General features: G+C 31.2%; 7 protein-coding genes and 1 long non-coding RNA gene across 13 annotated transcripts in view; 3 read left to right on the top strand and 5 right to left on the bottom strand.

Annotated features, from left to right (window-relative positions):
• The window catches only part of Galphao (G protein alpha o subunit), a 30,534-nt gene extending 29,873 nt beyond the window's left edge, over positions 1-661 (bottom strand). Inside the window, exon 1 of the mRNA XM_003701736.3 lies at positions 25-661. The gene's annotated coding sequence lies outside the window, so the exon portion shown is untranslated. The remainder of the gene's footprint in view (positions 1-24) is intronic.
• A 1,794-nt stretch (positions 662-2,455) lies between these two features.
• RanBPM (Ran-binding protein M) lies at positions 2,456-13,366 on the bottom strand. 2 transcript variants are annotated; one of them, XR_013041021.1, is made up of 8 exons: positions 13,063-13,366; positions 10,420-10,775; positions 9,567-9,754; positions 8,600-8,712; positions 8,022-8,453; positions 7,570-7,890; positions 7,147-7,330; positions 2,456-4,212 (listed from the first exon to the last, which is right to left on the bottom strand). XR_013041021.1 is itself a non-coding variant. In XM_076541337.1 (7 exons), exons 1-7 carry the CDS (start codon positions 13,349-13,351, stop codon positions 7,197-7,199), a joined length of 1,833 nt encoding a protein of 610 aa, XP_076397452.1. In that variant the 5' UTR covers positions 13,352-13,366; the 3' UTR covers positions 6,862-7,196. The 2 variants fall into 2 exon arrangements, 1 of the variants encoding a protein (XP_076397452.1); XM_076541337.1 differs by lacking the exon at positions 2,456-4,212 and having other exon boundaries at positions 6,862-7,330.
• On the top strand, positions 10,771-11,620 carry LOC105662037 (uncharacterized). The gene is made up of 2 exons (XR_013041022.1): positions 10,771-11,219; positions 11,317-11,620. It is a non-coding gene; the product is annotated as an uncharacterized LOC105662037 (long non-coding RNA).
• A 326-nt stretch (positions 13,367-13,692) lies between the features above and the next one.
• On the top strand, positions 13,693-15,494 carry LOC100882659 (RNA transcription, translation and transport factor protein). Its single transcript, XM_003701753.3, has 4 exons — positions 13,693-14,088; positions 14,556-14,777; positions 14,888-14,989; positions 15,057-15,494. The coding sequence occupies exons 1-4, from the start codon at positions 14,028-14,030 to the stop codon at positions 15,419-15,421; spliced, it is 750 nt and encodes a 249-aa protein (XP_003701801.1). The 5' UTR covers positions 13,693-14,027; the 3' UTR covers positions 15,422-15,494.
• LOC100881267 (AN1-type zinc finger protein 2A) lies at positions 14,388-19,070 on the bottom strand. 3 transcript variants are annotated; one of them, XM_012281749.2, is made up of 4 exons: positions 18,962-19,070; positions 18,093-18,404; positions 17,644-18,014; positions 14,388-15,383 (listed from the first exon to the last, which is right to left on the bottom strand). In XM_012281749.2, exons 1-3 carry the CDS (start codon positions 19,009-19,011, stop codon positions 17,681-17,683), a joined length of 696 nt encoding a protein of 231 aa, XP_012137139.1. In that variant the 5' UTR covers positions 19,012-19,070; the 3' UTR covers positions 14,388-15,383; positions 17,644-17,680. The 3 variants fall into 3 exon arrangements, with proteins under 3 accessions (XP_012137139.1, XP_003701787.2, XP_012137140.1); XM_003701739.3 differs by lacking the exon at positions 14,388-15,383 and adding an exon at positions 15,864-16,251; XM_012281750.2 differs by lacking the exon at positions 14,388-15,383 and having other exon boundaries at positions 15,864-18,014; positions 18,700-19,060.
• Positions 19,071-19,444: 374 nt separating this feature from the next.
• LOC100881379 (protein RCC2 homolog) lies at positions 19,445-23,368 on the top strand. 2 transcript variants are annotated; one of them, XM_003701740.3, is made up of 4 exons: positions 19,445-19,856; positions 20,587-20,827; positions 21,031-21,878; positions 21,957-23,368. In XM_003701740.3, the coding sequence occupies exons 1-4, from the start codon at positions 19,656-19,658 to the stop codon at positions 22,125-22,127; spliced, it is 1,461 nt and encodes a 486-aa protein (XP_003701788.1). In that variant the 5' UTR covers positions 19,445-19,655; the 3' UTR covers positions 22,128-23,368. The 2 variants fall into 2 exon arrangements, with proteins under 2 accessions (XP_003701788.1, XP_012137138.1); XM_012281748.2 differs by lacking the exon at positions 19,445-19,856 and adding an exon at positions 19,863-19,989.
• On the bottom strand, positions 22,789-25,291 carry LOC105662038 (uncharacterized). Of its 2 annotated transcripts, XM_012281764.2 has the most exons (7): positions 25,172-25,291; positions 24,807-25,087; positions 24,279-24,736; positions 23,998-24,203; positions 23,729-23,909; positions 23,394-23,613; positions 22,789-23,315 (listed from the first exon to the last, which is right to left on the bottom strand). In XM_012281764.2, the coding sequence occupies exons 1-6, from the start codon at positions 25,243-25,245 to the stop codon at positions 23,401-23,403; spliced, it is 1,413 nt and encodes a 470-aa protein (XP_012137154.2). In that variant the 5' UTR covers positions 25,246-25,291; the 3' UTR covers positions 22,789-23,315; positions 23,394-23,400. The 2 variants fall into 2 exon arrangements, with proteins under 2 accessions (XP_012137154.2, XP_076397456.1); XM_076541341.1 differs by having other exon boundaries at positions 22,789-23,613.
• Positions 25,292-25,419: 128 nt separating this feature from the next.
• LOC100881596 (RAS oncogene family member Rab18) lies at positions 25,420-27,350 on the bottom strand. The gene is made up of 5 exons (XM_012281761.2): positions 27,199-27,350; positions 26,873-27,020; positions 26,676-26,793; positions 26,284-26,601; positions 25,420-26,221 (listed from the first exon to the last, which is right to left on the bottom strand). Exons 2-5 carry the CDS (start codon positions 26,944-26,946, stop codon positions 26,060-26,062), a joined length of 672 nt encoding a protein of 223 aa, XP_012137151.1. The 5' UTR covers positions 26,947-27,020; positions 27,199-27,350; the 3' UTR covers positions 25,420-26,059.
• Positions 27,351-27,751: the final 401 nt, after the last annotated feature.

Here is a 27,751-nt window from a genome sequence, read left to right as displayed (position 1 = left end):
GAAGGGCGTAAAATTGAGACTCACTGGTGAAGCCACCCCGCGTCGTCCGCTAGGTGCCAGGGTAGCTCTCCGTGTCTCCGGGCGCGCACATAGACGCCTTTACCCCGTGGATACTTTCGAAACCCTTTTTACGCACCTACTCCACGTATATCTCACTTGTCTCACTAGGGACGTGCGTGTATCTCTGCGTATCACCTCTCGAATCGATATGAACCGGCAGGGATCGAGTGTAACGCGAACCGGCTCCGAAAAATCCCGAACGGACCGTGTCGATTCGATCCGATCTCACTGTTTCACGCGAAACTGACCCGAATTACTTATCCCGGACAGCGTTCGAACAGGATACTGCGAGAAGGATAATTCTTCTACTTCGTTTAACACTGAACGATCACGTTTGCTCTCTCTCTCTCTCCCTGGACAATTACGCGAGCTTCTCTCGGTTTGTTTAAAACCGAGTTTCCGATTTTTTGGCAACGTTGATCGAGAGAAAAAGAGAGAGATCCGAGCGAACGAGCAACTCGAAGCGTTCGAGGAGCTGGACGCGTCCCTGATGGGCTCCGGTACACGACTGAGGCGCCCTCTCGCCCCGCCCCACAGGCGCAGCGGCGCTCACCACCGCGAGGTTCGACGGGACGTCGATCGATCCACCGACTGGCCCCACCACTCGAGCTTACGGGTTGGTCACCAGAAATCGACACGCGCGCATGCGCGGGACCCCGTTCTCGATTCTCGGCAATCGAAAGCTCGCCGCGCCAAATCGAACCGCCTATTCAAATATTTGAATTTCAAACTCGGTGGTTCTTTCGAATTGGAACTTTTTTCACTTTGTATGAATATTATGAATCTGTCGTAGCATCTCTAGTACCATCCAATGTCACATAGTGGTTATAGTAGTATAACTACACGTGATAATGTGTGATATATATGTCGCTATAACTCGTGATAATGTGTCATTATAATAAGTAGGCAATGTAACGTGGTGACGTATTATATAGAATACAGTTTATCGCCATCTGACGGTAAAACGTTGAAACGTAATACGTACCGACGTATCCTCTATCGGTAACTGGTACTCGGTCGATAACTTTCTATATTTAAATCTGTAGCGCCATTTTTAAAAAAAAAGCGTTCCAAGTCGATAAAACTAATTAGACTAAAATGTCTCCAGTAAAAAAAATTACTGTAAGTTTCTGAGAATATTTTAGAAAGAAACCTTGATTAAAAAAACTGTCAGTAAATTCATAAAAAATGTCCAAGATGATCCTTAGACAAAAGTGGCGGGAAATTCAAAAAAATTTTAAGAGAAATGCTAATAAAAGAAAAAAAATTTGGGGATTTCTGTTAATGATAGAAACAGAATTCAACGAACAGTGTCTCCAAATCATACTGTATTATTTCGCAAGATACTCATGGCTCTACCTATAGTACAGAAAACGTTAAACACTAAAAATTGTCAAATTTTATCTTGTTCATTGATCTTCGTTTGCAATCAATGAATTCTCATGCTCTCCCTTTCTCTCTATTGCACAATCTCTCCCTCTCTATCACAAGAATACACACATTCGTTATGTCTGCATATATGTACGCAAAACGCTCACACATATGAATCATACTGATATGTGTGCCTCTATACATATACACATACATATAAAATAATTAATTCACGCGTACGCTATTAATCATACTGTTAATTTCTTTCGTTTTGTTGTTCTTCATTTATACACATATACATGTTTATATATACCTTTACACGTATCCATACATATACATGTATATACGTATTATAATAATAATATTAATAATAATAATATGTATATATACTATTTCGCATATAAAAAACAATTACTTATTATAGAATACAAGATTGTTTCAATCTTAAATATAAATATATATATATATATTTATATATTTTTTTGTATATTTATATATATATATATATTTATACATATATTTGTTTGTTAATTATTGATTCGTTTCATATTGTGTTTTATTCTCGATTCGAATGTTAGTTCTTTCACCGTTAGTTTGCCACTCTGTAAATATTTTAATGGTTCTCTCGTTATTTTTTATTGGAAATGAAAAAACTGAAATATTTGAAATGTATTAGAAAAAAATTGAAATTTCTTTTTAGTAGAAAAATTGACCTTTATTAAATTTCCGATTAACTGCGTAATTAATTGAAACATACAATCTCGATGAAATCGAGAGAACGATTTTAATTTCGACTGCATAATTTTAAGTATCAAAAATTCGTCCGCTAGAATAGAGACAATTCGTATCGCCTAACTTAATCTAAAGTTTCCTTAATTTTTAATCGAAATTTTCTTCAATGTACAAATCCTAAATTTGAAAAAAAATAAACCGTGAATCGAACAAACTTTTGAATTTCCCTCGATCGATCGCGCGAAACTTATAGTTAAACGAATTGTCATTGTGGAAGAAAGATACCATCGCATATTTTACAACGTTCTCTTTAATTATACAACTTTTTATTCATTTTGCACTTTATATAACTTGTCATAATTTTCGATCTTTACAATCATTCAGGATCATATATAGTATATTAGTTTCCGTCGAATTGATCGCTCGATTTTTGAATATTTTTTTGGTTTCCTCTAATTTTTTACAAAGTTCCTCACGCTCCTTATTTTTCGTATCACTAGTACACAATTTTTTTTCTTTTAAATCGTTTAGTCGCAAACCTAGAGCGAGTAAAATCAAAGGAAGTTCAACTTAACGACCGTAAAATGGTTGCATCGAATATTCGTGTGACATTAAAAGAAAGATAATAATAACAAGGAAAGAGAAAGAGAAAAAAAACGAGTAGCAAAAAGAAATATATCGTTACAAAATCAAAAATTATTGCTTTCGTTATTGTTACCGTCGTTTGACGCGTTGGCCAAACGTTCTAAACCCTTAAATTACAATAACGAAACTTAATCGAAAAATATCATCTTTATTTCATCATTTTTATCGCGTGTTCCTTTTTTTCATTATTTTTTTCTTTCTTTCTTTAAGAGCTAACAATTGATACAAAAATCGACTCGTTGACGATACGATTAGAAAGGCTATCAGGATAATCGACGAGGGATTAATTAATCGTAGTAGTATCGACGAGGCTCTTTTCTCGTTAATTTTCTCGTTAAAAAGGGTGACAATGAAGGGATGAGAGATTTAAAATATATTCTGAAAAAAATATATAACAATCAAGAGGAGTTGTTAAAATACACAGAGGATGAAACAACCTGTTAATACAATTCAATTTAACAATATATTCGTTACAATGATTGGCGTAACCACCACTGGACTGGGTCTGACGCTTCTCGTTATATTGCCACTTTCACTGCATTTTCTAGATCTCCAGTTTTAAGAAACCTCTCATTCTGACACCCTCCATCGCAGTGTAATTACGCCAACGATAAAACAAAATTAAAATTTTTAATCGCACTGGAAGCAAACGGTTACATTCAACAAACTTAAAAAAAATAGAACCGACAGTAAAACTAGAATTTTGAAATGAGTCACGAGGAGAGTAATCGAATAAGGTCAATAAGAACCTACCTGCTCGAAACGAGACGAATATAAAAGCATACTCCTCGGCGACAAATGACGGGTAACACAGTCGGTCATAATTAATTGGGAACGAAGGAACAACTTCGAGATGACGATGATGAATAACGGGGCTAAAAAGAGGAAACGAGAAAAGGGTCGTCTTGGCAGGTGTTTCTTTCTTTTCTTTAAAACGTGATCCTTAACTTTTTATTCGCATCCGTTGTCCTTCGTCACCATCCTCTTCGTCTCTTCCTGGTTTCACAACCGTGTTAATCAGATCAACAACCTAGTTTCTCGTTTTTATCAACATCCTTGCTCTCCTTCTCCTTTGAGTTCCCAGACGGTCTGGGGCTGTTAATCGCAACAATGATCCTCGATGATCACAGTCAAAACGTTGAAAATCATCCTCGTCCCCGTGGCATATCGTGTAACATACATTTGGTGGGTTTTATTCTTGCTCGCTGCGGGCGTGTGTGTACATGTATGTATATTTCGCTTGTGTGTGTGTGTGTTTCATTTTGTTACTGTTGTCGGGGTGTATACGTGAGATCGAGCCAGAGAGCCAACTGCCGGTAGAGCGGACTCTAGCTGAAGAGGCACGCGATGTCGCGAAGTTGTTGTTGCAAAAGTATTATCTGCTCCACGTTCCGTCTCCACATCCTGAAACAAACATTGCTATGATCAGTATTGTAACAAGATATCAAACACTTAACCCCTCCCCTATTTTATAAATATTTTGAAAATCATAGACTTTTCTTGGTTAATTCAGACTCAACTGAATCATATTACACATTCTAGAAACACAATGTGCATTACACTTCTTATTAAATTGCTGTTTCAGTGATTAAATTTCATTTCTTCTGCCTTATGTTGAATATTACAATCTTGTTATGTCATAGCCACTACATGTTTTCAGTTTTGAGAACTCCGATAAAAGCACTGCTAAACTTAGTGTTCTTCTTGTACTTAACCAAGAAAAGTCTACGTTGCATCCATCATCACAGTCAATAATATTTGAGACTACTAAACCATACTCTGAAAGAAGATATTCACAATATTTTAACAGAATTATAATTATTAACGTGATCAAGGATCAGAAGATGCATTAATACTTACTAGAGAAGATCCTGAACCCACAAATTCAAAATATTAACTTTATGTATGTAGAGTTCTTGGTTATAACACAATTTTTGATGATTCCCCTTTTCAGTTTAAGGATGCTTCCAACCAAAAAAATATATGAGCGCAAGACTATTGAAGGAGATGGAATAAATGGAAAGAATGGGTTCTAGGTTCCTCTGTAGTTGAAGGAAATAGAATAAAAAGCATTAAGTGATTTTGCCAGAAATATTGAAAATAAAACATTATTCGTTGAATGAAAAGGAATTTCCTAAGATGCAAAGTATAACAAACTTTGAAAGTTTAAATTCTTAACTTTGAAGCAAATACAAATCCTTCTCATATTAACTTATTTTCAAAGGAAGTCTGTATAATAAGCAGTATGTATGAGCAGTCTAATAAGCAGTATAAGACTATTACAAATAAATTAAGATTATTCAAATATTAATATATAAAAAGATTAAAGTATTAGTATCTTTTACTTATCAAATTTGAAAAGAAGGAACAATGGATTGTGTACTTTAGTAATTGATAAACATACTTGATTGTATATTTGCACACAATATTTTATTAAATCTATAAGAATATACACACATGATTGCCAATTTAGTTATATCATATTTATTTTGTATTGCGATTTCGTTCTGTTTTTACTTACAAATTAATAAAGAATAATAAAATATATAGTATTTTAAACATTTTTTTTTTAATTGACAAAATGGATATATAGTAATATTAAGAAATTACATTAAAGTACAGAATTCATAAAAAATTAATCTTTATATTCTTGATTCAGAAAAACAGCCAGAAATAAATGTTTCGTTTAAAATTCAATAAAAATTTCAATTCATTAGTTGCTTATCATTATTTGTACATAAAATAAATTTTCTGAAAGAAAGAAAAATGTAATATTATGTTTTGATAATTTCATTTTTGATCACAAATGTCTATACAAATTTAGAAAGCATCACAAATGAGAAGATGCTAAAACTGAAAAAGTATAAAAAGATTAACTCAACTTACAACTAAATTAATAAGCTATAATGCGATCTATATAATGAGTATTTTAGAAACAAGTTTTATAATAATATATGTTTTGTATGATTAGATTTATAAAATACGTCTACTTCGTCCGAATGATAATAAGAAAGTAAACAATTTGCAAGTAAAAAGAAATATTTATAAATATCCATTAAAAACTTCATCATTGATATTCAATATCATAACAATTACTATTCCTTCATAAATCAGCAAATTTTATCTAGGACTCATGTCAATAAAAAAAATGTTGACGTTCACTATTTTATGCATTATTTTATTTTTGACACAAATATATGATTTAGAAATATGAAAATTCATTTTATGTAAAAAAATTCATAACATTTGTATCTTAATTCCTAATTACAGCACCATGTATTTGGCAAAACTGTATAAAGACAACAAAAATTAACATGAATCGATAAGTAAAATATACTTAATTTTGAATTTATTACATCAAACACAAAAGATAGTGTATGGGTATAAAAACTATTTATAATGATACGTATTTTAAAAACCTTATATAATTTTAGAAAAATATATAAAGTCAAGTACTTAACAGTTACACGAGAGGATTATGAACTAGTTTACAAATAATTTCAACAAAAAGGGATCGTGTACTGGGTGTGTACATACTTTCTTGTAAGGTTTCTCTTTACAAAATTGTAATGGTCATAAATTATATAAAGGCTAATTGAATTACTATCTACATTAGAGGTAAAAATGTACAAATATGTAAAATGTTTCTGTAGAGTCCAGGGATAATTGATACATAGATTTCCAGAATTCCAAAAACTGTCATCCATAATTGAATGGTATGATTTACATATCGCTACCAGCCTCCTTATGTTAAAACACTATTTAATAATATTTTGCAACAATAACTTAGACATAATTTATTGTCGTTCAAAAACTCGATTATAAGAATTAAAAAATAAAAACACGCTACCCTTCCTCACTATGTATTCATAACATGAAACAACATCGATAATCTTTCGATGATTAAGAAGATCAAACGGATAAAAGGTAAAACAATTACGCATAACAAGATGGGAAAAGTTAGACGTTCATTATATGAAATGAGGGTAAGATGAACGACACATAGAGAAACAACACACGTTGAAGCCTGTTTTCTACATGAAAGATGGATGATTGAACGAAAATTAAAATGCTTTATTCATTCCACATAGAAGGGACATTTTATTATCAGCAAAATAAACAAAATCAAATATGCGCGATATTCTCTTCGTATCACAAAATATAGCTTAATTTAAAGACAAACGACGAACTTCTCGTAACAATCCTCCTCATTGGCATAACGAATAATTCGCATTCCCACACGACAATTCTTATGTGTGTGTATGTGTACGTGTGTGTATCAACTATCCCCAGCTTCTTCTAATCGATGCGTAATGTACGCATAATAGAATTACTAACCAAACTCGAGCCGGCAGAAGAAGCAGACGTGGTAGCAGGGGTAGGCACCGTCAATATTGGATGATATTGTCTACGACCGCGAAGCCGCATGCCCCAAGACCTGCGTGAGACATCAGCCGTACCAATTCTCTCGCATGTGACGCGGCTACTTCCAATGGCGGTCGTCGTGGCAAATTACTCGATTCTGAAGTCACATTTTCGTTGCAAAATTAGTAACAGAGAACTTACACTACTACTTCAAAATAAATTGGATGCTTAAAGCTATCATGCATGCAAGTCACCCATCATATTACATGATGTAGAAGTACATTGCTAAACATTATTAGTGAGGATGTACCTTGGGGTAGATGTATCTCAAAAAATAGAATGCATGGATATCACAAGTGATCATACAGTCTCACATATGCATATAGAAAATCTTACCGAGTATGGCAGAGTTGAGTCTCGCACAGACTGTTTCCCTTTGTTGAGGATCTAATTGCCACCCAACCGGCGAGTTCCACGGATTTGCATAAGCTAGAAGACTGAACGCATCTTGGAGCATCTTTTTATTGCTTTCATTTTTTCCGTGCTGCTGTCGCAGATGTATCGACTGTGAATACAGTTGCCTGCCGAACTCTAGCATCTTCTCGATCGCCTGTTTGTCCCCGCCACAAAGTTGTTTCTTATTACTTTTATTCAATGTGTTCTCTAGAATACAACCGCCATTTTGCTGCTGCTGAGTTTGATTAAGACTGTTGGTCTCTGAGAACAAGTTAACGTTTTTTCGTTTTAAATTATTGTTATTGTAAAAGTAAGAATGGTAACTAATTATAATTTTCGACAATAAATATATTTTATCCTGATCGAGTAAAGAAAGCAACATAACGTCTCACCCATATCGACATCTTCTCCATTCTGACACTTGTACCCATTGGTGTTTAGGTCACCATTCTGATAGCCATTTTCGGTATTATTTTTCATACCGTTCATAACATTCTCTTCCATATCTACATCATTCTCAATTTGTCCGTTGACCAGCAATTGTTGTTCGGTGGAACCGTTCATCGCGTTGTTCAGATTCATCTCCTCAACGTTACCGTTTGCTGAGGACTTTGTATAAGCCTTCGTGGACTGTATAACACTAGTTTGATTAATGTTAGAGTTTTGAGTGATCTCGGAATCGCTGCCATTCACCATCTCAACAAATTGCCGACACTTCAGAGCGAAAAGAAGATTCGGATCCCGTTCCAGGAGACCCGGGTACAATCGACTGGTTAATTCTATGGCTTCTCCCATTCTGCCTGCCAGTACTAATTTTAGAATCTCTGAAACACAGAAATATGAACTTTTCTTAACACTTTCATTTACAAAAAAGACTCAATTCTTGCTATCAATGGTGCAGAGCAGTTGACAATTATAAATAGTTAATTACAGGAAACAGTGAAAGGCAATGATTTAAAAAATAACTTACTTTGTCTATTTTTAATAGAGTTAAGATCTTCTTCAAATCCTTGGCCAGTACTATTAGCAAACGCCTCGGCAGTAGCGCAATAACCATGATGGACTAAATATGTTGAAACCATTCTGCAAAAACGAACAACAATCGCTAGAAATAAAATATATACAAACTGGTACAAAAATTTCTCATGAAGCAAAATAATTTGTTTGGTTTTGTATTGCATTTTAACTGCTATAAAATATTGAAGTGATCATAAACAAACAAAATTAAAATAATATCTGTCAGATAATTCCCTTTTTACAATTATGAAAACATGAAAATATTGTCAAGTATTTAAGTTATGCAGTTTGAAAATCATATATGCCTTGCAAACTTTGTAGTGTGTATGCTTGTAGTAATGGTTAAAACTTATTTTGTATCACAAACTCAAGATTTAGAGGCTTACTCATGTCTCAAGACACTTTCATCTTTAAAATTCTGTGAAGATCATATTGCCTGTGGGTCGTGGAACTGTGAAGCAGCACTGAGTATTCATAATAATATGTAATCCTGACAAAAAAAGATTTCGATGACTTTAAACTCCTAAAAAGAAAAGAAAAATAATTTTTATATTGGCATGTGTGTGTCCTTTTGAACTATACAGCCTTATCTCTGACAATATTTTCAGGATCTTCAAACAAATTATATTGAAATGTTCCTGTTTTGATGACACAAGATGTACACAAAATTGCATTTGAACCATAATTTGATCATTAAACTTCAACATACATGTATTTTTAACATGCATGTATTATTATATATGATAGAGGACACTTATTAACAGGGTCATTTCAGTTTACAGTGCAGAGTATTTTCATTCTTTTGTTGTGCTATACAACACTTTAAAATTCAACACTTTATAACTTTAAAATTCATTAAAACAGCAATTATGACATGAAATAATGCAACAGAAATTATTTGAAGAAAATGCTGAACTTACTTATGAAGAACTGCTTGCCACTGACCCTGTCCATGATCTGGTGTTGGATAATTTATAATTTGCAATCTTGTTTTGACACGAAGCTCATTAAGCATGTCATCTATGTCGAAGACAAAAGGTTCCTGTCCAAAGTTTGCATCTACTACCTCTCCTGGCGTTTGAAGACCCACCGTAGGATATAAATTTGGCTATAAGAAAACAATATATTATTCAAAATATTTACCATTATCAAGTAGTAACACTAACATTCTTATTACAACTTAATGTTTAAAGTATTATAATGAGCTGATAATGATTATTATGCATAAAATACAATTACATATTTCAATCTACTAAGAAAGTTGAGTACTTAAGGATGTGATTAGAATGAATACTATATATCATATACAAAGTTTAAAAACACAAACACAGATTAATTTGTGTTACTCATGCATTGAATGCATGATAATACATTTATGTACAATTCTTTTCAAAAAGGAATATTAATACATTCAATCCTGTAGTTTTATCCTAAAAATCCGATTCATTTAATAATCAAAAGAGCACCGATTTCGAGGTCAATATTTTCGTACGTCGTAAGACAAAGGGTTAATGTACAAGATGCCTAAAAAATGTCCACTGTGCATTTGTTTCTGATGTACATATAGACGATTTAAAATAATTGCACAATTAATTTAATGATGCAAATTCGCAGACATCAAAATTTCTGTAGAGTAAAACTTGCTTGTGACCATACTTATAATGCAATGAAAACATAGGTATCGAGTTACAAAATGGAAGAGGACTTTCTGATGCCTTCAGTCTTGAAACATTTTGTACACAATACACAAATGGTCCTGATGTGGTCACGTACCGGAAGATCAGTGAATGCGATACCAAGGTGGTGTCCATTCTTCGTGTAGAAGGCAGTGTTATCGACGAGATTTACGCCACAGCCAATTACGTCTCCCGTGGTGAATGTGGGACCATAAGGCTGTCCAGTTCCCGAGGAACAGAAACTGTGACCGTCGTCTCCGTGGTAACCATAGGAGTGCTTGTCCCAGCCTGGCAGCCTGTTCACGTTAACCCCATGAGCAGACAACCCAATTCCCATGTACCCATCTCTGCCTTTACTGACGATCTTCACTTCAAAATAATAGAGACCACAGGCCGCTGGTATTGGGTGCGTTGTACGTACACTTGCGGCATCCTTATGGGTTTTTCCATAACCTGAAATACAATTACCATTGTTTATTAGTCTTGCAGTTGAATTGAGGTGAATCAGTTGGTCGAATAACGTTAAATTTCCAACTGCACAAGTGTTAAGACACGGACCTCATGTTATGTCGCCTCATATATTGCCACGACGTATATAGCCGTATATTGTCATATCTATATGTTGAAATAATAAAATTGTAATAAGTTTAACAAAAATAATTCATTTCAGTAGTAAAAAGTCATTTCAATATAATTTCTCTGCGTATAAACGGAGAGAAGTGGAAGATGACGAAGATAACGAAAGTTCGATCGTTCAATAAAATTTGAAGGAAAGAAATTCGAGAACAGAAGTGATCGTTCGTCGCAATCTAATCGCTAATCTTGGATGCACTTTCAATGCAGTGATGCAGTTTGTCGACCTAGTAACCCAGAGTTAGCCATTTCACATTTAATTAGGTATAAATGAATTATTAACGGATCTTGTAAGCACACCGGTAAACGTGTTGCAATTCGTGTTCCTATTTAGCAACATACTTTATGTCATTGTTTTCAGATGGTAAGAAACGAATGAACGAATATTTATATAATAAATTATTAATAATTATTATATAATAGATTACAAAACGATCTGGTGATTTTATTTATTGAATACATTTGGGTATCTAATTTAAACGAATTATTAATAATTATGAAAATTTTTATTCTAAAATTTTTTAGGTGAAAAGAAGAAAACTAAGAAAACTTGCAATTTTATGTAATTATATAATACTTGCAAATAACAAAAAATTTTGGGAGAACTTTTAGGCTCTGAAAGAACATTGAAAGAAATAAAGAAGGAATAATCTTGTATAAATTTATTCTTGTTCATTTTTATTTAACTTCTGGTTAAAACAATCTAATACAGTTACAATGTCTGATATATCAGAAGATACAAGCTTTATCATAATGATAAAGGAATATTATAAGCATGATAGTGTATCATTATTAAAAAAAAGAATAATTAGTCTGCACATTTCAATGAAATATGAAATCACTGAAATTTTGCAACAGTTCATTCCTATTTAAAAATCATATTTACTATTAAACAAATACAATGATTTTGATCATAAATCAAATGTGTTAATCATTCATGTAAAATAACATTTATTATCATAATATATATTAAATTTACAAAAAAATAATTGTTCATGTTACTTTATAAACATTTGTTACCAACATGCATGAACTAACAAGTGCAATTTATGAAATGTTTAAAAGTATACAAACATATTATTGCTGGTATTAATAAATTTTAAATTAATTAGACAATGAAAACATGTTAAATGTACATTTATTAAAGTAATAATCTTAACACACAATCTCTGTAATAAAAAATGCAAACTTAGGTTATAAAATTATAATCTTCCCTGTAACACAAAATGTTTATATTAATTAAATATGTTAACAGAAGTAAATAATTTGCAACAAATACAATAACTCTAAAAAATCATATTTTATAATAATATTAGCAAAAAGTTATATGATATCATATCAAGGTTATAATAAATGATTTTACTAAAATATATTAGTTTATTTTAGTAAAGATTTTGCTGTTCAAAAAAGTTTTCTCTCAAACACATAAAAAATTGTATTATGTTTTCAAACCCAAATATTGATTACTTTTGAAAGTGAAAATATAATAACAATAACAATAATATTGTCCTTGACAGTATTATAATTTTTGTCATTTCATTAAATTTGAAAGAACAAATTTGAATATTTAACTATAAAATGTGTGTTCACTCTAAAACTGGTCAAGGATAAACGAAGAAGGAAGAAAGGAAAGAGAAAGAGAATAAGAGAGAGAAAACAAGGGAGATAGAAATGTAACTGTTCAAACATCGCAGCTGTCATTGCCATTGCGTCTTCTCTACGCAGATTCATTTTTTCCACGAATTTTATAAAAAGTTACGCTAGGACCGACGGGAATCAACAAGAAATCACGATCGATAAAAAATATTTTCGGGAAATGTTGATATACGATCGAAAAATACAGGCAATCGAGAGAAAGTCGAATAGAGACCATGACCGATCAGCTGATTCCTTTGTTTAGGTCGCTGACACACGCGAAACGGAGCCCTGCCATTTTCAATCGATATTACAGCCCCGTCAACGATTCGTCCATATCGAGCAAGAATCAAATCCTATTGGCCAAGATCGTTCCTTGATCCTTTGATACGGAGAACATTAAAAATCTTCCACAAGGATAGTCAGAGATGCAAAGAAATCGCTGAGAAAGATCGAGAGTGATCAAACGTACCTTTGTAGTGAACACGAAGATTGTTTTGGGAGAGGCCGATGTAATTGTACTTGTCCTTAGGACTCCATGACCGTGGCAGCGGTGTTTCCTCTTCGTTTACCATTGGATAGAGCATCTTAAGAGGATCAACGGGTTGATTTTGCCCGGAATTCGTCTGAGAAGGCTCCATAACACTCGATTCTTCGCTGGTGGCGGCCATCTTTCTCCTGGGCAGCCCCACTACTTTTGCCAGTGGACTGTGCTTAACTGACTGCGCAACAGTCCTGCGCAACTCAGGTTTACCGTCCATCCATTAAACATTTAAAATATAGATAACATACTTCTTAAAAATTCTATACTACTTGTATCGCCATCTAGTCTTAAATATAACGCTATGTCAAACACACATAAACAATCAGTGTAATCAAATTGAATGCTTTATTGCAAATTGGTCAATATTTAGAGTCAATTTACGCTTAATTTTCCTCATATCACACACTTAGAAAATTTATAAAAATTTAATTATGCTCTCACTTCTTTTTTGTTGGCCGATGCTTGGCAATTTATTTAAATTCTTTGTTAATTTTGTACTAACTACTACATGTAAATTTGCCGTACATAAAGCTCGCCTTTTCAGTTACTGCGCATACTTCATGCGCAGCGCATTCGTTCAGGGGGATACTTTCTCGCGGAATGGATAATAAATTGCTATATAAATTAAAAAATTTGTTACTTTGGAATTTCTAAATTCTTGAATTTGAAAATTTATATATCTGTAAATTTTTCATTACCAAAATAGGGTACCAGCTGTTAGGACTTGTCTCCTTTTCTGACTGCTTTCCTCAGGTGTAACACAAGCTTACACTCTATCCCTATATCCTCTGTCCGTGGTTAATGTAGTTCTGTCACCGGTTAATACGGTTGACGACACTAAGAAAGCTTATGCACTTAATTTATAACATTTGTATTTATTTTTGAAACTGAAAATGTTTAAAAGAAGATTGAAAGCTCTCGGTTACGTGGAATGGGACAAGGTTAATGTGAATGGTCTGTTTCACTGAAGTTTATATATATTAAGACGAAATGTTAATGATATATTAAGATTACATTAGAAATCTTGAGTGTATTCAGATTTAAATAATATTATTTTATATTATTTTTAATTTCTATGTGTGGTAAATACTGGAAGTCAACTTTTTTGACAAGATGACTTCATCGTTATAGGTTAGAACGACCGGCAACGTTTAACAGATATATAATTCTATGTTTAAGACATCCACTTAAAATTCACAGTATGGCAGTTTTTATATTCTAATTTTATTATCAGCGAAGAATTCCTACAACTATTACTTCTAAGATTATGATTTTTATTTGTTTTATATTCTGAGTTAACCTATATAATATTAAATGTATGAAATATGTGTGGCAAATAAAATTAATTTTATTACTAGCATTCTTTTCTTATCACTTATCAGTATTAATATATTGTTGATTATGTCATAAATCTATTACAGATTCTCAACACTTTCGTAAAGTAGTAATCTGGTTGGAAGATCAAAAAATACGTCAGTACTCCATAGAGGATCGAAAAGAATTACGAAATTTGAAAAATGAAAGCTGGCCTAAAGTTTTTGCTAAATACTGTGAAGATGTTAAATGTCCAGTTTTGAATAAACCATTAGATCAGCTGGAGTGGCTGCTTGGACATGCCATCTGGTTAGAAGCAGAACATAATAGTATGTACTTGCAAATCAAATTTATATTTAATTAACTATATAGCTATAAAAAATGGTGGAAATTGTTTTAAACAATTTTATATATAGATAAATTTTTTATCTTATTTCAGCTGAAGAGTATTCACAAAATGTGAAAGAAATGAAACTTAAAATGAAACAGGAAGCAAAGGTGCCTCAGCTTAGATCAAAGAATCCACTTGACAATCTAGACTGTACGTACATATTACAAAATACTGTTAAGTTGCTTTATTCTTATTTTAATTATTTTATTATTGTTAGTTTACAGCACTGAATTTAAAACTGGAACATATTCACTGGCAAAGTTACTTCGAATTCCACACCATCCAAATCATTTGATTACGTTAAAAGCCTGTAGTAAACTAGTGCAAAGGAGATTAAATTCTGAGTGTTTACGGAATCCAAATTCCAAAATTATTCGTGGTAAACCATTTCCTATAATGGACATTGCTGCTGGTTTCCAACTGAACAAACCCGCGTTAGAGAATGCGGCTAAAATTCTTGCCCTTCTTTACATTCAAGACATTAGAAATCTTCAAACAAAGATTAATGAGGCAATCGTCCGTGTACAAAGTATCACAGCTAATCCTAAAACAGATACCAAGTTAGGAAAAGTTGGAAAATAAGTATACGATTGCTATATACTGTGTTCTCAGAATTGATTTTTTATAAATATATAGGATATTAAAGTCTCAGAAATACGAAGTATAGTGAAGTAATACATGATTTTCTGAGTCTCGGATTCATGCATCTTATCAAGATGTTCTATAAATTGTAATAATTTATTAATTCATTTATTCGTTAATGAAAATTTGTAAATAATTTAGAAATATATATATTATTTAAGCAATTCTTGAATATTTTAATATTCAATTGAAGCAATTATTCAAAGAATATCGGAAAACCGAAAAAATGTAGTTGTGTATTTTTCAATGTTTAGTATTTACAATAAAGTGTAACAAAGATAAAACTTTTAGGATTTTTTTATGTTTAGCCAACCTGTTAATTAAGTTCACATTTATTCTGATTAGATAAAAAGTAATGCTTTAGGACTAAATGAGTCGTATATTTATCAGATAAATATACAAATTTATTTATAAATCTTTGAACAGTTAAAATTATTATTACATTAATTACAACTCTATCGTTTTTTTAAATACAAATAGAAACTGTATTTGTGATAAGAAATAGGAAATTTTGCATCTAATATATATATTTATATAAATGTAATTGTTATTAATTTCTCGAAGCAGATAAACATATAAATTTTAAATAACAGTGACAAATATTGTTTTATGAAGAATTTACGTTTTAGTAAAAACTAAGTTTTATCTATTAAGGCACTCTTCTTTGAGGCTGCCTTTTAATATCTTTTTAAATCTTCACGCGAGTTTGGCAGATAATGTTGCTAATACATAGTCGAATCGATATAATATTAAATTACTTAGAAGTGAAGCTGAAAATAACGAAATTTGTGTTAGCAAAAGAAATGTCATAATAGACTTAAATTTTATTTTTAACTTTAATCATAAAGTTCACTTTTGTTTTTATAATAAAACTACATATTTCTTTAAAAGAAGTCCTATTGTTATATTCCAAGATATATTCAGTAAACCAAATTATATATATTTCTGAATAATTTTTTTAAACTGCTAAAAAATAATTAATACTCGAGACGATTTCTTATAAAAATGTAATCAAAAATATGTAAGTTGAATTTACTGAAATTAATCCTGAAACATTTACAAATATTATTAATGTAAAGAGAATTTAATAAATATATGATTTTAAAAATAGATAATAATGATTTTTAAACCTCCATTGATTGGATAACAAAATGTTATTCCAATATTCGGATATTTCTTTTAAATTAAATAATTAGAGAAATAGAGAATATACAATTGAATGAAATCTAATACTATATACATATGGAATAATTTATAATTTCAACAGTACTTATATTTGAAGCATCTGTCTTACTAAAAGTATACAAGAAATTGAAAGAAAATATTTATGAAACAAGAAAGGCTGTCAGTGTTACTATACATATTTGTTAAAAAAGTATAAAAGATGTGAATTGCTTATTACGTCGATATGTCAGCTATATTGTACATTATTTTCAGTATCAATATTAAATATAATAAACTATAGAGTAAGTGTAGTGTATGTTTATAAATTTGATAACTACAATTATTTCTACATTACGTTACTTTTCTATACTTTCTTCCTACTTAAAATTACTTACTATAATGTAAACTTTAGTAAATGCTTAATAATCTTCTACAAGTATTTTATAAACTTCGTTAACAATTTTTTTTTAATAACAGATTATTTTATTAATCAGACTATGATTCAAACTTCAAAGTGATTTTTTTTTTTTTATAAAACCATTCTCATTTGTGTAAGCACAAAGTTTAAAATCCTTGGAGCTTTCTTTTATAAATAAAGTGTAGCACTTTCAGTAACATCTTATGAATTAAAGTGAGTCTTATGAGTCTTAAATTCTTGAAGACTACTAAATTCTAAAAGTCAATTTAAAATGATAGTGTGAAAGAAAGAATATAGCACAATTCTGAACTTTTAAAAGTGCTTTTAAATAATTAGCATCATATGTATTTATATAGTTCAGTTCTTATCTATTAAATATGAACCTGTAGATTTTTTAGTAGTACATAATAAAATTCGTAAAAGTCCACCTGAACTAGATCATGAAATAGAAAGCTGAAGTTACAAGGTATGATTTTTCAATATATTTTAAATATCATTAAATTGATTTTATGCCAAGCAGTAGATCAAAATTCTAAAAGATATAATCATTTATCTATGTTTGTGCGGTTGAAAAACGTACCTTGAATGTTTATAAAAATTTGTGCAGAGTAAAGATCTTATGAAAGTCTACACCTATCTCTATTTTCAGAAGGAACAGTTTCAAGTGTTCGTCGCCTAGCTGTATTTTCTTCCAGCATAGAAGCTTGAAGTGCTCTAGCAAGAGCTTCATCTTCGCTCATACTGCCTTGATAGTTCTTGAAATTTTCATTGTTTCTTCTATTTACTTTCACATTGTTACCAAATGTTTCCAATCTTTTTCTTCGAATAGCCTCTTCTTGACTTATACATTCGTGATCTGTAGGATGTCTATGCTTCAGACAAAAATTTTTCCCACAGTCAGAACATCGTATTTGAACAATTTCTTTGATTTTGCAACCCTTTGAAGAACATCTGAAATAAAAAAAAATTAACACAACATAGTAAAAGTAATCTAACTGTTCCTCATATGGTAAATATGCAATATTTTACCTATTGGAGAAAATTTTCTGCCTGGGTTTTCTTAAATCAGACTGGCATTCATTATCCATATGTTGTCCAACTGCAATATCTGGCGGATCACCACGCTTTGTAGGTACTGGTGCATTGCAAAGAGGACATACTGGAACTTGGATATCTTTTTTATAAGCACTTGGGCAGCTATGATTGCTATATGATATATGTTCTGCACAAAATATTGCTGAACAAGCATCACATTTTAAAGGTAAAAAGTCTAAACGATTACAGCTATTTTCTGAACAATGTTCTCCTAAATTTGGGAATTCCATCTTTGATAAGAAGAATCTACAACAAAAATTAGAAGTGGAAGTTATATGTACCAATAGAATAAATTTAAATTTTGATCTATATTTATATAACAAATATTATACACAAAGTAATTGCGTCTTAAAAAAAATATAAGATATAAGACGTTTAACATTATATATTATTATCATATATAATGATAATCAAAAATTGCAAATCATAACCTGAAATATGGTTCTCAGAAAATTACAGATCAAAATTAGATAGTCGGACAAGATAAAGGAATTAAAAAGAGAAAGTGCGTACAGTAATAAAATTCCAAATAACTGCATACCTTAAGTCACGCTGAACCAAATTTATCAAAATGTTCGTGATGGATAAATATTAACATTTCATTTACACGTATCACAGTACAATAAACATCACGTTCAATTTGTTATTGCATTACTAATGTTCGGAAAATTCTACTAATGAACAAAATTTGTACTTCAAGTGTATATTCCTTTTCGAAGCTTAGCGACTTTAAAGCATGCTTCAACTTGGCACGAATGACTGACTTGTAAAATTTCAGCTGAATATAAAACTTGCAAACTTACGAAACGGACGGAATAATCGCGTCATTTAAAGAATAACGCAAATTAATCATGACATTGCTTTCAAGAAAGTCGAAAGTGGCGACTCTAGTCGTTAGGGATATAGGAATCTGTACTCTAGTAATGTAGAGATCTAGGGATATAAGGATCTAGAAATCTAGGGGTATAGGGATCTAGCAAACCTAGAAACACATGTTCCGATATAACATGACATGCTTTCATAATTTACACAAAATGAACTTGTTATATGACCCGAAATGGGGTTGTAGGCGTGTAAAAGTTATGAATGAGACTTAGTCAACATTGATTTATAAAAAAAAGTATCGTTTTATGTCAGTTACAAATGATAATCATAAATTGCAAATAGATGTTTCATCTTTTGTTAGAAAATAAACCGAATGTGGCGCATACCGAGAAGACCGCAGTTCGATTCCCGCGTTTCAGAGATTTGAAATGAACGGAACACGGAACGCGCACTCGGCGATTTACAATCATAAACTTGAGTTTGCTTTGTACTTATCACTGGAGCATGGTTTTATTATGATTTTTGAGCGCCAGGTGGCCGCGTTTTTGTTGTCCGTTTGTCGAAGAGTACAGGTCTCAGCGCCATTACATCGATAAATGTCATTGTGTTCGCGCGTCCTACTTAATTGATTTTCCAAGCAATAAATAAATTAAAAATATAAAACTAATTGATATGTCGGCTAAACGGAAAAATCCGACCACCAAAAAAGGTCGTGGAAAATCAAGAAAAGTTGAATATGACGAAGAGGACATTTCTAGTGAACACGATTCAGATGTCGATGACGCCGAGACCGGCTCGAATGCCGACGGTGAGGACGCTGCCGAAGATGATCTTACCGATGTCTCCACTATCCCGGAATTGCCGCCACCTGAGGTGATATTATTTTCATCTTTTTCACATGCTTATTTATCCCAGGTAGAGGGTATGTTGATGTCTGAAGGGATGAAACAGCAACGTTGGTATTTACGACGCTGATGGGCCTCTCAGTCATGCATTTCCTACGCTGGTAATAGTCATTTCAGAAGAGGGAAGATTGTGTACCGTTATTTCAATTATTAATATACTCTATTATATTGCACTGTAATTGCAAAACAGTATCATGAACTCCTTGTACATGTTTTGAATAAGTCTTTTGCTGTATAATTTGCTTAATAAGATACAACACTTTCACTGTTGGCTGAAATTTCATTTCCTTCATGAAAAGGAACTGAACTAACTTTGAAATACTCAGCTTTGTTATTACTTGAGCACACGAGTTATTAAAAATAAAATAGAATCTACTGTAATAGTCAGTACTGATAGAAATAACATAATAGTTACATTATGATACTATAAAAACAACTGACTGTATATAATAATGCGTTTCTAGCAGCGGAAGTGTTAATGCATAATTGTTGCTTGAATTTGCTTATAAATAAGAAAATAACATTGTAAAATAATGAGATAAGCTCAGTCATAAATATTTTTCAATCGACTTTAAGTTGTTCAAATATGTTCAATTTAGATGTATATACTTCTCAAGTTCTTAATAAATGATTACACAATTAATAAAATTTCATCTTGTTTTTTTATTCAACGATTTGTTCATAAACATTTATTATAGGGAGGATGGGGAAAGCCTGGAACATTGCTCATGTGTGGCCTCACAAATTGGGACATGGCAGGTCGCAAAGCTCCACCAAAAGGAGTAAAAGTTAATGTTGGACGTAGTTTGTGGACACCGCATACCTTTAAAAATTTAAATGGCGCTCGTGTCAGATTAATTGCCTCTGGCCCAGCTGCTTCTCATAGTATTATCGTTACGGAAGATAATAGATGCTTAGCTTTCGGTAGAAATGATAAAGGTAAATGAATAAAAGGTAAACAAGACTTATCTTTATAATAAATGTTGTGATGTAAGTAAATATAATTGAAATTAATTAAAAAGTTAGAAATTTTTTAAGCCACATTACATGTATTAATGTGGCTTAACAAATTTTTAGTGTGATATTAACAATGTGAGAACATATTGACTCATATTTAAATTCTTATATGATAATGTTTAAAGGTCAACTAGGTGTCGGTGATATGAAACGTCGGGATGAACCTACTGAAGTTACAGCGTTAAAGGGACATACGGTTATAGCAGCATCTTGTGGTCGTAATCACACTTTATTTTTAACGAGTCGCGGTATAGTTTTTGCTGCTGGAGACAATAAATTAGGTCAATGCGGGGTTGGGAAATCCGATGCCTGCATTGTTTCTGCTACTAAAGTAAAATACTCTGGTCCTCCCATAGTTAAAGTAGGATGTGGAGCCGAATTTTCTATGATTTTGGATATTAAAGGTGGTCTGCACTCATTCGGTAGCCCGGAATACGGAGCACTGGGCCACAATACGGATGGAAAATATTTCATAACGAATACGAAAATGGCGTTTCATTTTGAGAAAGTGCCTAAAAGAATTGTTTTATACGTCGAGAGAGCAAAGGATGGTCACGTTACACCTTTAGATCGTGTCGAGATTACAGATTTCAGTTGTGGACACCATCACACCGTTGCAATTGATAGCAAAAATCGTGCATTCTCCTGGGGATTCGGTGGTATTGGCCGTCTAGGCCATAATGAGCAACGAGACGAATTAGTGCCACGTTTAATTAAATTCTTAGAGCCACCAAATAGAGGTGTAAGAGCTGTATACTGCGGTAGCACTTATAGTATTGCCATTAATGTTCATGGATCAGCCTTAATGTTTGGACAAACAAAACGTACAGGAGAAGCGAATATGTATCCAAAACCAATTCAAGATTTGTCTGGTTGGGAGATTAGATGCGTTGGATGTTCACAAACTAGTGTAGTAGTTGCAGCCGACGATTCAGTTATTGCTTGGGGTGCTAGTCCTACTTTTGGTGAATTGGTAAATAATTTCATACGATATAAGTACATTGATCGAATCGTATAAGATGTTAATTCAAGTTTTTTTTATTATCAACAGGGTTTCGGTGAAATGCGTAAGTCCTCGACCACTCCTATGGAAGTGAAAGCGCTGGAAGGTTTGTATATTACTGCTGTTACCTGTGGTCTCTCTCATACACTTATGATTTGCCGAGATGAATCTGAGGATGAAAAAGCTAAGATTAACAAACTTCAAGTATATTCAGTTTAAGTTACTTGATTTGCATTTTACTCACTTAAAAAGGAAATGCTACCGAATTATCGCGTAGGCGTACTCAGAAACTTTTCTGTATTTGTCGTAATTATTACTATATTGAAGTTAGGTCATAAACAAAGATACATCACCGATTTGATGAATAAGTTAGGCAACATTAAGAAAGGATTAAGAGATCTGTGAATGGTTATTAATAGACTGTGAAAAACGTCCATATAAAATATAGACTTAATTATCTCTCTTTGTACTTCCAATTTTACTTAATGTATGAAAGAAAGTTTACCATAATAGGGAACCCCATTCTGTTAATAGCTCAGGATATAGACCAAACGAATAGATACAAAAATATATTTTGATACGTTGCTGTTTTATTGAAGTACTCTCTGTGTCTTTGACAAAAAACAAACATAGTTAATATGTATGGTAAAGAGTGTTAGAAGCTGGAAAGAACATGGAATTTATCAAGTACTGCCTTTAATTTTATTTTTGTTTTTACTCTATTACGTGCGAAATAGTCTATATCATTGATTCATAACAGTAGTACCTGAATCATTACATTTGCAGAAATCATTTTTATATTCTATGTACAGAAACAGTTTAGAAGCAATTATACAAAGAACAAACAGATCCTATGTTTTAACGATCTACGTTTTTATTATACACATATAGAGAATCAACATGAATAGTTAGTGAATCCATTACACTTTTGTTTTAATATGGCATTCTTTTAGTTTACAATAGAAAAGAATTTTTTACGAAAATGATAATTATTTATTATACTTTTAAAATAAAAGTTTCACAGTTATGCAGAACGAACAAAATTTCGACGAAACAAATGCATAGTTCATTGTATTATATATTGATCAAAAACTTATCACGAATTTAAATGTGGTTTGGGCAACGTATGCTATCAGACTCATGTATACGCATTATATTTAAGGCTATTCACACCTCAGTAGCGAATATAATCGAAATTTTATATACTTTATTTTAGAATTATTGATAAAGTTACAAAAGTATCTGTAAAATTAACAATAATGTCATATTTTTAAGAAGAACTATAATTAGAATCACTGCCATAATATACTTGGATTTCTTTTTTTTTATTGCGAGAAAACTAATGTTTGTTCATTTTATTTTGTTCCATGCAATACTCTTGTGAAATTATTGCACCATTTTCATAAACTTGAAATAAATGTATAAGACAAATTATAAAATAAAAGAAATTTTTTAAATAATCTTTATTACAAAATGAATACTTACGTTTTAATTAATGCTGTAAATGTGAAAACCCGCTGCTATTTGATACGTTGATTTTACAAGAACTACATACTTCAGGGAATTCACAAGTTTCATATTTTTCTACTGGCTCCCTTTTACATTTACAATGTTTCTGTTTGAACTGTTGAGGACTTTTGCATACAGTATTTTGCACATTTTTTTCGTTCGAATTTCTAATTAGTTCTTCTAAACATTTATTTTCCTATTTGGATATAATAATATTTTATATCTATATGTCGTATTAAAAGTTGTATTATCTTTTTTAAAAATAAAATATTATTTTTTAAGTATTGAAAAGTATTATGAATAGCGCTAACTATAAGTTTACGGTCCATTTTTATAGTATCTAATGCAATTAATTCTTGAAGAGAATCCTTTTCGGTCTCACTAATATGTGGCCAGCGCAGCAATTGATATGCTGTATAATGAATTGGATCCGTTGGGTTGTAACTTAGGGTTCTAGCCATTGCCCATGCTAATGGCACCATAATATTTTGTCTGCATTTATATAAAGTGATATTCCATATTTATATAACAGTAGTATCACTTTCAGGGAACACAATGAATTATATATAAGATTATATACCTCAAATAATCGTTTCTCTGTGCAGTCAATTCAGCTGCTGTTTTATTTTTTGCTAAATGACATTGGCAAGAATTTAGTTGAAAATCACTGGACGTATCTGTAGAACTAGAAATAGCTTTTAAATTATTTGTTTTACAAATGTCTTGTGTTTCTCTTGAACTAGAAGTATCTGATTCCACTGTTAATTTAGTTCCACATACTACTTCCTACATGTCAAATATAAATATTATGTAAAAGTAAATATGATTAATAAAAGAAATTATTAATAAGTATATTGAAACCTCCATATTTGAAAATTGTTCTTTCATCTCATGAAATCCTATATCAATCAACATTTGTTCAGTTTCTTCATCAATTCCAAATTGTTCTACTACTTGTATGATACCTTCATCTATTCCAAGGTATTTCAAGAACTGTATTATTTCAGGCAATACAATTTTAATAGGGGATTGCCAAGTTAAAATCCCAGGAATATCAATGCCACTTAACATTAAATGGCATAGAATGCGTGATTTTTGAATTGCTACTCCATATATAATAACGTTCCAACATTCCAATTCAGTTAAACCAGTAGGTGTTAAATTTAAAATTAATTCATCATCTAGTTTAGTTGACCACATTTCTTTGAATTCCATTATGTATGGATCCACATTGAAATCTTTAAAATAACTAAGTTCACAATAACTGAGACTGATGAGTCCAAGTTTCATTGCTTTTATGATAGTGTGTATAGATATTCCTAAAAATTAATAACAAATTTTATTATACAAAGTAGTAGCCTAAGTTTCCAGACTTATGAATGAAAATACCATTTTTCTGTAATTTCTTTAAAACATTAGTATTGTATAAACCGCTAGAAATAGTGATCCATAATCGTTCATTGCTTGTAGTATCATAAATAATTTTTTCGGGCGAATATATCTGTACACGAATACATCGTTCAAGTTTATGTTTAAGCAATTTTAATAATTCTCTTTTGCTTAATGTTCCATACAATTGAAAACCTCTGTTTGTGAAAGTTATATCTAATTTGGGTGCTTTTCCTGTTTCTTCTGACGAGGATGTTGATGATGATGATGTAGAAGAAAGTCTATGGACATCAAACTACTTGTAAATAAAGGTCACATTTAAAATGTGATAGTCTAAAGGTTAATTTTAATAATATTGATATTACCTTTCATTTCCAGGACATTTATTAATTTTTTCATTATTCAAAACAAAATATTGGGGCATTGATATAAATTGCATTTTGCTGTTCCTTTTTAAGAATAAATACAATTTATTTTTAAAATGAAATTCGTATCAAATAAATTATTCATTGTCAAATTTGGCAACAAGCAACTGTTTCTTATCGAACGTTAATGTTACATATAAATACATTAGTGTACATTGCTCTAATAAAAATCTCGACTAGAGAAAAAATAATTTAAATACTGAAAAGTATTTTATTTACAAATGGATACATTAAAATAACTTTGTTCGATAAAATTACTTTGTGTTTATCCAAGCAATTTTTTAACATATAAATATACGTAAAAATAAAAGATTAAATAAATGTATAGATGTTACATTATGATACATCTAAGTACATCTACACGTAGCAATATGTATTACATTATTTGTGCAAATCATTTAAATGAATTAATAGTCTAAGAATAAAAATGTCTAATTCTGAAATTGAATCAAAACTGTTTTGCAGGAGTTAAAGATACTATGTTTGCTTGCGATGTTATTATAGTTCTATCAATATTTATTAATCATTAAATTTTGTAGATATGCATAAATATATTTACACGAATATAAATTGGTATTACAAATACCTATATAAAATTCAACTATTTAACAAAGAATTAGAAGTTACAAGCAAACTCATATTTATGTATCTTTAGTACATGTACGAAACATTTCTTCTCACAACATGCACAAAATAATAGTGTGCTGTATTATTAAACACATCTGTCATAAAAATTCTCACACTTAAGAATCTAGTTTTCAAGTAGAGTTTAGACCATATTTGAGGTATGGCTTCCTTGCAATTATCACCATCTGAATTTCATATCAGCTAAACCAGACTGCAATAACAGTTTGAGTATGGTTCATGCGGTTGAGAATCATTTGCCAATTGTATTCCTCTCTGGCCTCTGTGTCTTACTCCTCCCATACTTCCATTACCATATGCTTTAAGAAAAGGCTGTCTGTCCCAGAGTCCTGGTGTTTGTATTATCTGCAAATAATATTAACTCATAGCAAACAGTAATTTCAAAGAAACCAATAAGATAGTTATACCTTTTGTACAAGCTCTTCAAAACAACATTTAATTCCATCTGCTGTTTTGGCACTACTCTCAATATACAGAGTTTGATGTCTTCTTGCAAATTGCAGGCCCTCCTCTGTACTTACTTCTCTATTCGGTAAGTCTATTTTGTTACCTACTACCATTTTAACAATATCTGTTTTATTGCAATATGTATTCAATTCATTAAGCCATGTTTCTAACTTCACAAATGTTACCCTATCTGTAACATCATATACTAATATAGCACCTTGACCATCTCTATAATAACTAGGTGTTAGGGTACGAAAACGTTCTTGGCCAGCAGTGTCCTATAAGAAATTTATGATATACTTGCATCATGTAAATAAAATTTCCATATCACTAATGAAATAAAGTAACTAACCCAAATTGCTAATTTTACCATATTGCCATCAATTGTAATTTGTTTAGTTTTGTAGTCCATACCCACTGTACTCTGCATGTTTTCATAGAATTCATCTTCCGTGAATCTGAGAATAATGCTGATAACAAAGATTATAATATAAATAAACAAATTGGTGTTATGCTTTAAATGCATATTTTAATAATTATGATAGATACCTCGATTTTCCAACATTAGATTCTCCTATCATTAACAGCTTCAGCACTGTTAATACATCCTGATCCATATCCATTTTTGTTATATTATTATAGGATTCACTGTGTGTATTGTGTAATTTCTAACAGCCACTTTATGTTACTATTGCAACTAAAATTTAAACATAAATCTTTGTAACAGTATAGAATAATTTGAGAGACAAAAGTTAAAAGAAATTTTACAAATTTTATATGTAAAATAGTAGAAAGTATTTATTCATGAAAAGGTTACAAAACGTTATTGCTATTATTTAGTTAGATTTTTAAATAAATGATTTTATAACTCTTACCAAAGTAAAACGTCATTCAAGTCTAACGAATGATCTCATACTTTTTATAATTCCTGAAACGTAAATTATAATACAATAGTATTATTCTACGAGTGACCTAAGCAATAAGATAAAAATGTCAAAACAATTAGTAGTTATCATAAAATCGTACAGATGTCGCTTCCATTTGTTTTTAGTAATTATATACAATAAAATTTGTATTTACTGTTATTTAAAGGGGAAGAAAGATAAGCGATGTACAAATTTTAGTATAATAATTGCGATAAATATTAATAACTTTAATATCAAGAAACGAAATAGAACTATTCATCTAGGAGTATAAGTAGTCATTTATCAGATAACTAATTACTTCTATAATTTGCATATTTATGCGAAATATATTATTAGCCACAACAAAATCGTATTGCATGTTCAAATTAAATTTCAAGAATTTATTTCAAACGCAATTTCCAGGAGATCCGATCATCAATATTCCTAACCTCAAAGCTTCAATATATGCGTTATATACCAAGAAAACACTAATCAAAGTTGTCAGCTATTAAACATAATGAAT

The sequence above is a fragment of the Megachile rotundata genome, chromosome 16, assembly GCF_050947335.1.
Source record: "Megachile rotundata isolate GNS110a chromosome 16, iyMegRotu1, whole genome shotgun sequence".
Lineage (NCBI taxonomy): Eukaryota > Metazoa > Arthropoda > Insecta > Hymenoptera > Megachilidae > Megachile > Megachile rotundata.
This window is presented reverse-complemented; position numbering and strand designations above follow the sequence as displayed.

Excerpts from the sequence above, each read along its gene's own strand:
- LOC100881596 (XM_012281761.2), bottom strand. The coding sequence starts at position 26,946 with ATGGATATGGATCAGGATGTATTAACAGTGCTGAAGCTGTTAATGATA. Across the intron at positions 26,794-26,872 it reads TCTAATGTTGGAAAATCGAG|CATTATTCTCAGATTCACGG; the intron begins GTATCTATCATA and ends CTTTGTTATCAG. Across the intron at positions 26,602-26,675 it reads TGGTAAAATTAGCAATTTGG|GACACTGCTGGCCAAGAACG; the intron begins GTTAGTTACTTT and ends AATTTCTTATAG.
- LOC100882659 (XM_003701753.3), top strand. The coding sequence starts at position 14,028 with ATGTTTAAAAGAAGATTGAAAGCTCTCGGTTACGTGGAATGGGACAAG. Across the intron at positions 14,778-14,887 it reads GTTAGAAGCAGAACATAATA|CTGAAGAGTATTCACAAAAT; the intron begins GTATGTACTTGC and ends ATCTTATTTCAG. Across the intron at positions 14,990-15,056 it reads TCCACTTGACAATCTAGACT|TTTACAGCACTGAATTTAAA; the intron begins GTACGTACATAT and ends TATTATTGTTAG.
- LOC100881379 (XM_003701740.3), top strand. The coding sequence starts at position 19,656 with ATGTCGGCTAAACGGAAAAATCCGACCACCAAAAAAGGTCGTGGAAAA. Across the intron at positions 19,857-20,586 it reads CGGAATTGCCGCCACCTGAG|GGAGGATGGGGAAAGCCTGG; the intron begins GTGATATTATTT and ends CATTTATTATAG. Across the intron at positions 21,879-21,956 it reads GTCCTACTTTTGGTGAATTG|GGTTTCGGTGAAATGCGTAA; the intron begins GTAAATAATTTC and ends TATTATCAACAG.
- LOC105662038 (XM_076541341.1), bottom strand. The coding sequence starts at position 25,245 with ATGCAATTTATATCAATGCCCCAATATTTTGTTTTGAATAATGAAAAA. Across the intron at positions 24,737-24,806 it reads AAAGAAATTACAGAAAAATG|GAATATCTATACACACTATC; the intron begins GTATTTTCATTC and ends ATTAATTTTTAG. Across the intron at positions 23,614-23,728 it reads AAATGGACCGTAAACTTATA|GAAAATAAATGTTTAGAAGA; the intron begins GTTAGCGCTATT and ends ATATCCAAATAG.
- LOC100881267 (XM_012281749.2), bottom strand. The coding sequence starts at position 19,011 with ATGATTAATTTGCGTTATTCTTTAAATGACGCGATTATTCCGTCCGTT. Across the intron at positions 18,405-18,961 it reads GCGATTATTCCGTCCGTTTC|ATTCTTCTTATCAAAGATGG; the intron begins GTAAGTTTGCAA and ends TTTTTGTTGTAG. Across the intron at positions 18,015-18,092 it reads CAGAAAATTTTCTCCAATAG|ATGTTCTTCAAAGGGTTGCA; the intron begins GTAAAATATTGC and ends TTTTTATTTCAG.
- RanBPM (XM_076541337.1), bottom strand. The coding sequence starts at position 13,351 with ATGGACGGTAAACCTGAGTTGCGCAGGACTGTTGCGCAGTCAGTTAAG. Across the intron at positions 9,755-10,419 it reads TCGCATTCACTGATCTTCCG|CCAAATTTATATCCTACGGT; the intron begins GTACGTGACCAC and ends GTTTTCTTATAG. Across the intron at positions 8,713-9,566 it reads TGGCAAGCAGTTCTTCATAA|AATGGTTTCAACATATTTAG; the intron begins GTAAGTTCAGCA and ends TCGTTTTTGCAG.